The 12,233-nt window shown below is 34.8% G+C and overlaps 1 protein-coding gene across 1 annotated transcript; it reads right to left on the bottom strand.

The window, feature by feature from the left end:
• Positions 1 to 10,082: 10,082 nt before the first annotated feature.
• LOC114714237 (probable purine permease 10) lies at positions 10,083 to 12,233 on the bottom strand. Its single transcript, XM_028898968.1, has 2 exons — positions 12,133 to 12,233; positions 10,083 to 11,573 (listed from the first exon to the last, which is right to left on the bottom strand). The coding sequence occupies exons 1-2, from the start codon at positions 12,176 to 12,178 to the stop codon at positions 10,351 to 10,353; spliced, it is 1,269 nt and encodes a 422-aa protein (XP_028754801.1). The 5' UTR covers positions 12,179 to 12,233; the 3' UTR covers positions 10,083 to 10,350.

The following is a 12,233-nucleotide window of genomic DNA, read 5'->3' as shown; positions in this document are numbered from 1 at the left end:
GATTACAATACGATTGACGACCCTCGTCGGAGCTAATCTTAGCACTAGCGGACTCAGAGGGCTTAAAAACGAATGAGGATGAAGCGTTGAATTTCTAGCGAATATGCCACCAAGTCTTGCCAGCGTAAAAAGAATGTGCCACCACGAAGCTTCACGGATATTTACGTAAAGCTTTTTAAATAGGTTTTCGTCTTTTTCTGAAAGCCACGTATTCACCGATCAAGCTTGGTGGACATTAGCGTAAAACTTTTTAAATAAGCTTCTTTTGTTTTCTGAGAGCCGCGTATCCATTGCGGACATTTCCGGAAAGCTTTTTAAATAGGTTTTTGTCTTTTTCTGAAAGCCTCGTATTCAAATTCAAGCTTCCTGGATATTAACATGAAACTTTTTAAATAAGTTTTCGTATCTATTGTGGATATTTAGGTAAACCTTTTTAAATAGGTTTTCGTCGTTTTCTAAAAGCCACGTATCCACCGTCGTTTTCGTCTTGACGTTATAATATACTACCTCCGGTCCTAATTATAAGACCCAGTTGACTAATTTGAGGAAATTAAGAAAGTAAGTTAAGTTAGTTATTTGTAATAAATAAGTGTTGTCATTCCTAAAATATCCTCGCTAATTATGTATATTAGCTAGAACTATCATTATTAGAATGACTATATTGGAAAAAAATACATAAATATGAGAAATAAAATGGATTTGGGTCTTATAATTAGGTCCAAACTAAAAGTCAAACGGGGTCTTATTAAGGACGGAGGTAATATTGTGGATATTCAGTGTTTGTTGGTGTTTTATTATCTCCCCTCAAATCAAAACATACGATTAGCTGAAATATCGTTCGTTAGTCTATGCAATCTAAAATAAAAGAAGTGAAAGCAGAGAACACAATCAGATTATATAAATTTGTCAGGGGGGTTTTTTGATTGGTGTGCAGACACAGTGAATCAGAGAAAAACCACTACTAGTAAGGGAATCGTCATAAAAGTAATTTTGGAAATAAATTTCAAATTTAAAATAGCTTTAACGAGTTGAACCAATTTTTGACTAAATATTAAAGACCCTTATGCCAAAGAGCCAAGGGAGTAAATTAAAAAAGAAAAAAAGTGACGCGTAATCAGAGAAGTTTAGACAAAAAAAAAAAAGAAATTAAGAAAAGGCGGGTGTTCATGAAAATGGCAGGAATTGAAGCGGGTGTAAAGAGGTCTTATAGCTAAGACTAGAGGTAATAGTATTAACTAATTAATTAATTTGAGTAGATTAAAAATGTTAGTTAAATTAATTAACATAGTATACTTTTTTTTTTAAAGCACCCTAAATATCTTTCTGAATTCCATCCTTTCCTCTCCTACTTATCAGTATTGAGAAAAATATCAGTAAGGTTAATTTGAAAAAAAAAAATAAATATATGAAATATCTATTATATTTAAGACTAACATCAGCTCCCTAATTAGGTTCTATATGAAGGATAGGAGAAGTACAAAATTACAAACACAAGTCGATGCAGTTGGCCAAAAAAAAAGCAAGCTGATTCGATTATACCATAAATAAAGGAATTAGTTGATGTGCTATTCAAGGGCCTTTTCTTCCAAAAAAAGATATTTTTTTGGGCAAAAAGTCAAAAACAAAAAACTTATTTGATAGTTTATTTTTAGTTAGGTGTTTTTAAGAAATTAAAATGCCAAAACAACTTTTAGATGTTTTTCTTGTTTTTGTTTTTAAAGTTCTTTTTTTTTCTTTCTTTTGGTGAATTGGAAATTCTTTTCTTTCCCACTCAGTAAGAGCCACTGCCCACCACACTGCATGTCCCTACTGGCCAGCACCACCTTTCCGTCGGCAATAGCCACCGCTTTCCATGTGTTCTCACCTGTCGTAGATGATGGCCACTGTCTGCCACACGTTCCCGGCCATAACCAATTTAGTATGTAAAACTCAAATGTTCAAAGGTTTTGTGGGAACATTTTCACCAAAATTGCTAAGACAAAGTAAATCCAGAATGTGAAAGCAAAAAAATGTACAGCAAGGCTATTCAACATACGTGTCGCACATAGACATGAGGCTCTCTAAATATTATAATTAAAAGAAACTGTAAGTTTACGTAATGATGGCAGACAAAATGAGAACTTAAAATACTGAGAAAAGAACAAAAAGAACAGCGAGTAAGAAAAACCTAAAAGATCTACCCTAGAATGCCCCTTGAGCAATGAAGCAATATAATATCCTCCAAAAACTTTAGCCTTTGTGCTCTAACACATAATGGAAAGAACAAAGATGGATCAGAATTGTTTAATTTCTTATCCAACAGAACTTCTGAATAGGCTTTCCATGAAGGCAGACTACTCCCTGGCAGATAGTTCTTCTGTTCTTGCGAGAATTGAGCAGAAAGAATCCCCATCCATGGACATGAGGCTCTCTACGTAAACGACTCTTTTACTTATATAATTGGTAGATGGATGGATGTTGAAATTCTTCAATTCACTATATCTCACAAATTTTACGCATCGGCAGACTATTTCATTCGTCACAAAAACATATTGGACTTAAGTAACACAAGGTTGGTCCCAAACTGTATTTCTTACTCCAACCCCAACTCTTCCCATACGCACCACTTCCCTCTTCCGACACCCATAAATCCATGAAAGAAGATTCATACCCATCTCTGTATTGATAAAGCACAGCAACTTTGTTCTCATACACATCAAACGCAATTTGGCACAAAGGATCAGTACGAATAGGGATTGAAAAAGGTGTTGGTATCAATGTAAAAACTTCCATTATTAGATCAAATGAAACTATCTTAACGAAAGCTTCACCCCATCCCAACCAAAATATAGCCCCATTAAAAGTGACAGGTTCACAAGGAAATGCTAGACCCCGCCGTATAGCCCCAATTCCACTTCTTTCCAGGACCCCCTTCTTAGTGAAAACACTTTCACTCCGTGAATACCATCCTCGTCAAAATTGATTGAAGGACGGTTAGCCTTGTAAATTCTCACTATCTTATAATCCCTAACCGCAGGACTAAACCCAAATCCCCATCCCACAGCATGTAGAGATCATCGTTTGTTGATCTGGGTACTTGCCTTACCTCTCTAGTCGCTGGGTTCAACAACAAAAGCGAAGGAGTAGGAGAGCGATTATAAATACAACAATGATGCTGGTAAGATACCTTAAGGAATCCATGGCGGGTATTCTCTCAACTTTCACAGTTTCCATCTTATAAGGAACCAAACACAAGGGCGAATATCTAGGATTGCGCCTGAAATCAGTGTAGATAAGAAGAGGGTTGTTGTGAGCAGAGTGGCGGTAGTGCTCTGCGGGGAAATATGGGGTTTCCAAGAGATTTTTCCAATCTTTACACACAGCACGAAATCGAGCGGGGGATTTAACAGGAAACCTTCTGAGAATGTTTCAAATGATGTCCAGGGGCAGAAAAGGATTGTCGCCTCCAATCCTTTCCACGGATTTAACTGAAAGAAGCTTTTTGAGAATGTTCTGGATGATCTCCAGGGGCAGACAAAGACTGCCGCCTCCGATCGCCGTGTCTGCTTGCCGGAGGGAGTTAGGGATCGGAGTGAAGGAGACGATCATGGGCGAGCCAAGGAACGGGACTCAGAGGTTTGTGCATATTCATGCATTACCTCTTTGAAAAGACAAAAGACCTCATAGCTGAATCTCGGATTTAAAGGGTTTGAATTTAAAATTTTTAATATGTGCTCATAAATCTTTTTTTTTCTAGGCCAGATAATAAGATTATCTTTATAAACTGACCAAGAAAATAATTTTTTTAAAAAATATTAATTATAAAATTATTTTTATTTTAAATTATCCATCTATTAAAATAAAAATTATTTAAAATATTAAAAACATAAATTGATTTTGAATTTTGGGAAAACTAATATGGAGATCCTTACAGTTTATCTTAGTTTTTAATTAGGTCCTTAGAGTTTTTTTTTCTTTTTATCAAGGGTTTATTGTTTGCTCAGTTGATTGTGTTAGTCCTTCCGTTTAAAAAGTCTTTGACATGCCGTTAGTTAAACTTGACAGAGATGATATGGTGCTAAATAAGATCTGATTAAGCACACATATGGACATAGATTGCAACGTGGATTGAGCAAACACAAGGGCGGAGCCAAGTCGGGTTACAGAGAACGAAAGGCAAAAGCCATTTGGAAGTTGGAATGGTCTGGGGTTTGCAGTCAGAAGGGAGGTCATTGAACTCTTCTTCAGAAAAGCAAGCAAAGTTGCTACTTGATACTTCGAAAGAGTAAGAGCACAGAAGATTGACGAACGACACAAGTTGTCGAAGGTGCTAAAGGGGAAATCCCACATGGGTTGAAGATGGCTTTTGCGTAAATTCTAAGGTTATAAAAACTCATCGATGGCCTGATGCATATTTTGTCATTATGCATTGCTGAAATGGCGTCTTTCAAACCCAAGGCACCGAATATAATTGTATGGGAAGTTTTTCCTTTTGATTTTTTTTATGGCAACTTTTGAATTACAAGTCTGGTCAAACAAAAATATCATAAAATTCTGAACTTGAAGTCAGTCAAGTATGAAACAAGCGGCCAAATTGAAAAAACTGCAGAATCCTTTCTGAATGTGCTGCTATATATGTATGAACCTTCTTTTCCAACACACATACAGAAGTGAAACACAACCAGAGGAGACTTGAAACTAGAGCACACAATAAGATAAATAATAATAGCGAGATGAAAAAATAATGGCGAGAGAACTTCTCTACGCGTCATTTTTCGAGAACTAGATACAAATTCACCTATACGCCTTGAGACTAGAAAATAGATTGGGACTGAAGCACACCAAAAGATAAACTATGGCGGGAGAGTACACAAGCAGAGAGCATGAATTGAACGCAATCACAGAAGAGAGGAAGAGAGAGAGAGAGAGAGCAGAACTGAATACAAAAAGAAAGAGCACACAAACATTCAAGAGAGAGAGCACACAGGCATTCAAGAGAGAGAGAGGCACTAGCAGAGAGCGTAGAACTAACTACAATGAATCTCGCTTGGCTAGAGAAGACGATGGAACTCAATGAATGCTTAGTCACAGTCTAGCTGTCAAAGCTGTGTAGTTGTTACCACCTCATCCCTTTCTAGTGGAATTTTAGACTGTTAGTTCTGATTTAACAATTTTAAAGAAGAGGGACTAAATAGTTTAACGGTGAAAACTTAAAGGACCTAATGAAAAGGAAAAAAATTTTAAGGACCTAATTAAAAATTAAGATAAATTATAAGGACCTCCATATTAGTTTTCCCTTGAATTTTTCAAAATCAATATGAATAATCATATTAAGAAGTTCTAAAAATGGAGTGCTCACCTGAAAAGGACTCCGGGGAAAAATATGTTTTAAGGACGAAAGTTGTTTTGGAGACGTATTAATCTTTTATAATGCAATTATGAAAATTTTAACGGTTCAAATTTATTTTTTTTAATTTTTATGAGAACAGTTTAATATTACACTTTATATTTTCTAAGGAAATGATACAATTTCAAGTTAATTTGAATAAATTTTAATAGCAAATCATCTAATCCTACTCCTTTAAAAACATACCCAATAAGATATTATGTTATTTATGTTTTACTATATCAAATATATGTATGCTCGAAACTTCTTGATGGTGGACAATCAAAATAAATGTAAAAAACTTACTATATACCATAGTAAAACATATTTTACTATAATATTTTCCATCAGATTTTGCTATAATAGCACCATAAAATATTGGTTGCTCGTTTTAAATTATAGATTTTGGCAAAAAAAAAAAATTGAATTATAGATCAAATGTCACAAAAATCCGAAACGTAATAATGTTACCTTACAGTTTATATTTTATAAGCAAGTGATACAATTTTAAGAAAAATTAATTTGAATAAATTTTAATAGCAAATAATCTAATCCAGTATCGTACCCCGGAAAAACCTTGCCCCCGTCCCCAGTATCAATGAAATATTGCTAGCCAGTTTAAAATCACATTTTACCAAATAATTGATACTATAATTATTTTTGGCATATAATAGTTGAAAATCAAAATAATTGCGTGAAATATGTTTTACTATAATTATTTTTGGCATCACATTTTACCATATAATAGCACCATGAAATATTGCTAGCCAGTTTTTTTTTTTTTTTGGGTTAAAGTGCATCCCTATATCTAATATCAAAGTATTTTATAATGCATAATTATATTTGAGTTTTCAGATACATCCAGCACTTTAAAATATTTTGTGATTATCTCATATCCTGAAATTTTTTTTTTTAGTTGCGTCCACCACCGTCCAGTATTTTTTGATGCATCCAGCACCTCAAAGTATTTTTTTTAGGTGTGTCCAATACTTAAAAATATTTTTTAGTGTATCCCATACTAAAGCAAAAAAAAAAAAAAATCTTGGTACTAAACGCACCTAAAAAATGCTTCAGGATCACCTGAGAAAATATTTCGAGATGCTGGATGCACTTTTAACTTGTTATACTTTAGTGAGAATGAATAAATAAAAGTAAATTAATTATGCTTCATCCTCTGCAATCGCTTAATGGAATCATAACTCACAACAGTGACAGCTGTTAATATTTCTCTCAAAATACAAGGTCATGGCCTCCGAATATTGCCCTGCGTAGGCTATTCCAATTACAACCATTTTCATGTTTTCACATTTAAGAGACAGTAAAGACAGTAAACCCAAAGTTTGAAACATCTGATACTGAATTTCTATATATGTTATAGACCGCCGATATAAAGGGCATCAAGATGATAAGGGTAACCAAAATGTTAGAGCTTTTTAACAGATTCATTTCTACAACAAATATGAAGGGCATCAATACCAACGGACGTAGGATTCTCGGCGTGAGTTTAACGAGAAATCACATCCATATAAACAAGTTGCAATACTAAGATTTAATAAATATGGGAAGGCCTTCGCGGGACACAACAATCCGATGGTAATGTGATCACCAGTTTAGGTAGGAATAGGGCACAAAACAACAAGTCAGAGATTTGGTTGGCCTAAATAATCATCAGTGGTGGGATCAAATCCCGTTCCGATCACTTTCCTTTCTAATGACCGAAAAAAAAGATACTGTCAGGGAAAAAAAAATCTCTGTTGGCACCAACCATCCTGGTAGCTGTGGTGGTGCTACCGGCGATGGCGATTGAATTTTTTTAAAAAAAAAAAACAAAAGGATATTTTTGTTATCTTCGTTGAATTTTAAAATTTTAAGTTGAATTTACTTCTGTTCTTATTATTTTTAACTCTTAGCTTCTTAAATTGAAAATTCACAATGTTAGACTTTTTTTTGTCATTTTCTCAAAAAGCAAAGGAGAACGCCAGCGCGCCAACATAACTGAAATAAAAAAATAGAACAAACCAACAACACAAACAACCCCACAAAAAAGAAAAATAGCAATAAGAGAACATGCAACATTACGACCACTAAAGTAAACTTGGTGGTAATTGTGGACCCCAATTGTTGCCGGCAGATCAGAGACAATTCAAAGCTTAAATCTCTTGCTGCCTATAATAGTGGGCATGACACTGTCCATTTTGGGCCTACAAGTAACCCAGAGAGAGTCATGTGTTGAGCACGTGAATCTTTTCGTCTGAAGATTTGCGAAAACTCAGAGACTGTAGATCTTCACCGACATAGCCGTTGTTCCTGCTAAAAGAATTGCTCTCCGACGCCTAACTCCCCTGCCTAGACACTTAAAACCGAGATGTAATGCCTTGGATAACAAGAGTAATGCCCTTTTCTTCTTATATAGAGCTGAAACTGTTTGATAGAAAGATGAAAAAGTATCAAGGCAACTAGGTCGAGCAATGATCTTCGTGGCAATTTAAAACTAGAGGAAGCTCAAAATTCGGACTTAAAGATCACTTCCTGATACAAGTTAGCAGCACCTGAAGATATCCTCCTATTAGAGACAATCCTATTCGAAGCATTGTCGGGTGGGCATCTCTCTCAATAGGGATTCAAACCTTGATTCGTTAAATTGTGAGGGACTAGCTCTTTCTGTTAGATTCAACCCTCGTTGGTATCAACGTTCAATTTAAAAGGAGACAAAGGGCCTGAAGTGCTATTGGGCCTGTAAAGAAGGAAACCCAGCTCCATTTTAAAGAAGTAATCTGGGCCAAGCTGATTTATGTGTGAAGATTTAGGCCCATTAAAATAGCCTTCGTAATTTCCTTGAAAGCCCACCGTCTTAGAGCATTGATTGGGGCCATGACCCACTTTGAGACAATTAATGCACACTTCATTAATATGCTCCGGCGGCGTTAGCGGCTCGAACATTGTAGAAAACTCCTGTAACAACCATAGAGGATTAGTCAAATTATCCGCATAAGAACTGCGAGTTATTTGTGAAAATATCACCACATACATATTTTTTCTGAGCTACTTGCCCAAATAATCCATTGATCCCTTCTTATTAGTTAATTACTAGTATATACTGGTATCTCTTTTATTTCTTTTATTCATTTTTTTATCTTCTTTTTTTCTCACTTATTTTCTCTCTCCAAGCTTTTCTATAAATGAGCGTATTTTGAAAAACATTTTACATATTTATTATGTTTTTAATCAACGTTAATTAACCTTTTGATTTAGATATAATTTGGTTATTATAAAATCAAAAATACTAACTCTGACCTTAAATAGAACAGCTAGTTTCTAGTTCTAAATATAATAACTCAATTTATTTTGTCTCAAAAATTTATATTATATTCTCAAAAATATCCTAATAATTGTAAGATATTTTCACTCAAGTGTAGTTTCAATGTACATGATTGAATAATAATAATTTAAGGAAGTTAACACATATTTATTAGAAATAACTAACTTAACTAATTTTTTTTAATCCGTTCAAATTAATTATCTAGCTTTTACATTTAAAGAACAAGGTAGAATCTAATTAGCCGAAATATCATTTATTAGTCTTAAAGTATTGCTATATTTCGTTCGCAGATCTAACAATATAATGCTTCAGTATCTTTGACAAATCTATTTCATTGTTATTTCATTTTTCCGAACCTTTTGCTTTTTTGTTTTTACGTGGTAATCAGACAGTTTTGTCCGTGAGTCAACTTGAAAGACTATTAGATAGAGATGTCAATATAAGTTGTAGTTTGTTGTGTTCATGTTTTTTGAATAAATATTATTCTAAAAAGAACAGAAGGTGGCGTTAGTTTTTTTTTTTTTTTTTTATAACATACAAATTTTAAGATAGGAAAAAGAAATAAGAACGTGATGAGAAATAATGGTTGTGGCTTTATATAAAATAACTTATAGATACTATTAAGGAGGAAAAATAAAAAATTAAAAGGTTTTTTTTGTGTGCACTATTTTTTACGACAAAGGCATGGAAAAATAAAATATGATGAATAAGCTGCAATGTTATGTAGCTATATAGATTTGTTAGACGTATATGGCTGCCCAAATCATCACAGAAACTTTTAACAAATGGGCAATTTTTTTTTTAAATTTAAAACATTTTTAATGGGGCAAACCAATTGTATTTAAATGTCCTAATACGTGTGAAAGAGGACTCATCATATCTTCAAATGCTCCTTCCTGTATAAATTAATTAATATAGATACTGTTTAATACTATTAGGAAATTTAAATTGAAGAAATATTATCTTTACGATTTGCGTCTATCCCTCCCCCCCCTCCCAAACCATTTGTGTCCATCCATATCATTGACTAGTCTGAATGTTTTGCTTTTTTCCTACCATCCAAAAGAGTTTTTAACCTTTCACAGAAGAGCCAAAAGAGTAAATTAATAAATGAAAGTGACAAGAAATAATCAGAGAAATTCTATGAATGATCGGAGAGGAAATTAAAAGGATGCGAAAGATTAAATTGAAAAGAAAATATACATGGAAAAGGAAAAAAAATTAAAAGCAAACAACAAGGATCAGATAAAACCAAAAAAAAAAAAACATGGACCTAATTTAATTTAAAAACTGGTAAAACTATAAGGGCTAGAATATTAGTTTTCCTTTGTTCATATTATTACTATTGAGTCATGTTACCTACACATATTTGGAAACAAGCGAATGGTTCACAAGGGCTGAGAAAATTTCATGTCAGTTGTTTCTGCATTTCTAAAAGTTTACCTATATGGTTAGTTCATACATGCACATATGACCGTGCTTGCTTAAAAATTCTTGCATCTCTGCGTCAGATCACATCGAGAATTTGTAACATTGTGTTGAGAAAGTTTTAACTGACTCGATTTATTCGCATTAATGCAATAACCATACAGGAATCCATCAATTATTGGGTCCAGATTTGATTGATCTATGCTTCTTCCAACCACTATTTTTCTCTTAAAGTGCATCAACGAACTACCCCTACTTGCCCATATGTTCCATTAATCCCTTCTGATACTGGGTTGCTGCGAAATTCATCGCTGTTTCTGTGCTCATCAGTAGGAGAACTGGTGTCATCCAAGTACTGCTGGTACGTGTATGATAAAAAGCCCCAAAGAGCAAGTATCAAGGATATCACCTTCAACGCGTTCATCTTGTCATGGAAGAACACTAACGCCAAAATAGGTACAATTGGCAAACCCACAACACTTATCACATTTGAGAACACTGATGACACCTCCAGAATCAAACCCATAGTTCCCACATTAAAAACTTGATATGATATTGCAGTGAAGCTCAGATTCAGCACATAACTTGCCTTCCCCGTTCTATACTCCTTCATTTCTGCCTGCAAATTTCTAAATTCCCCACTAGCAAACAGCCCCACCAGTATTGCCAAAGTTGCCACAAAGAATTCGTACACTAACAAGTCCAAAATCACCTTGACACTTTGCTTTTTCAAAACCTTCCTGAAAGCCAACTGTGTCAGAGAAAGCACCAGTCCATATCCAGCTGAAGCAGCAACTGTGCATATGAACCCGATCGCATACTTCTTTTTTGAAACTTGTGCGGATGCTGATGGAGAATCATTGTGAAAGACAAGGAGGACGGAGGACATTGTTAAAAGGACTAAGGAGTTTATGATGTAAGGTGTGAATTTGAGCGAATTAAGGAAGAAGGAGAAGAAAGCATTGAAGGCTAATTGCGAGGCGGAAATAAGAGCAAATGTAGAAACAGGAAGGTAAGAGAGACCAACAGAGAACAAGTAGCTGTCTAATGCAACAAGAAGGCCAAGGGAGACATACACAAATGCAAGCTTTGAAACAGGGGGTTGTTCATGATTGTGAATGGTATTTGTTGCGGAGGGGAGTTCAAATGCAGCAATACAATAAAACGGCAGGAGCACAGGGAAACCCGCAACAATGACTAGTGTTTCCAACCATTTGCTGTGTCCACCTTCTTGGTAGTACAATCTTCCCAAGAGTGTTGCAGTTGATTGGCCCAGTAAAACAGAGACAGTATACAAGCCTATTCTTAACCAACGTTGATGTCTCTTTTGGTTTCTGATTGTGGTGCTGGCAGTGGCTTCATTATTAGGGAAATCATCGGTATCTCCATTGGGACTTGTTTTCTTGTCTGAGTGAGATTCTGTATCCCTATTTAGATTCTTCTCTTTGGCTTCATCAGGTTCTGAGGAAACAATCGAAATGGTCACTCTGTTAGCTGTATAGACGTTGTATGATAATAGAAAGGAACCTCCTATATCACTCATGGTTGATCATATACCATATTCTAAAATTTAAAGGATTTTGTATTGTAGGTTGCTAATCTGGAGGAAGAAAATGAGTAGGTGACTGAAATACCTGTAGAATTTCAGAACCCATGAGATGCAATAAAACATAAATTGTACTGCATGCATAGATATACATACATACATATATATATATATATAGAGAGAGAGAGATGTGTCCGGTGGTTGGTTTTATCAAAGTATGCATTTTTTTCAGGTTCATATGGTCTTAGAAGTCGTCGACCTTTACTAGAACCCATTCTGTTCCTCTGAATCATCCTTCTAATGCATATTTAGGTAGTTTAATGAGTACCTATATGTCATTGAAGCATCTCTAAGCTCTGTGTGTGTGTGTAGTGTGTGTGTGATCATCTATATCTGTGCAGCAAGTTTCTGCTGAGCAATTTGTGATCTAAGAACAGAAGAGATAGAAATGACAAAAATGAGAATGCCACTTACCTATTATGGAAAGCTGCAATTCTTGAGGTTCTCCCATGGCAAACATAAACAATTTTTTTTTTTTTTGGGGTGAGACTTGAGAGAAAGGAGAGAGAGAGAGA

Source organism: Neltuma alba, unplaced genomic scaffold (assembly GCF_004799145.2).
Source record: "Neltuma alba isolate B1F8T4 unplaced genomic scaffold, ASM479914v2 tig00011497_pilon, whole genome shotgun sequence".
Taxonomy (NCBI): domain Eukaryota; kingdom Viridiplantae; phylum Streptophyta; class Magnoliopsida; order Fabales; family Fabaceae; genus Neltuma; species Neltuma alba.
Note: the sequence above shows the minus strand (reverse complement) of the source record. Positions and strands in the feature narration are given on the sequence as shown.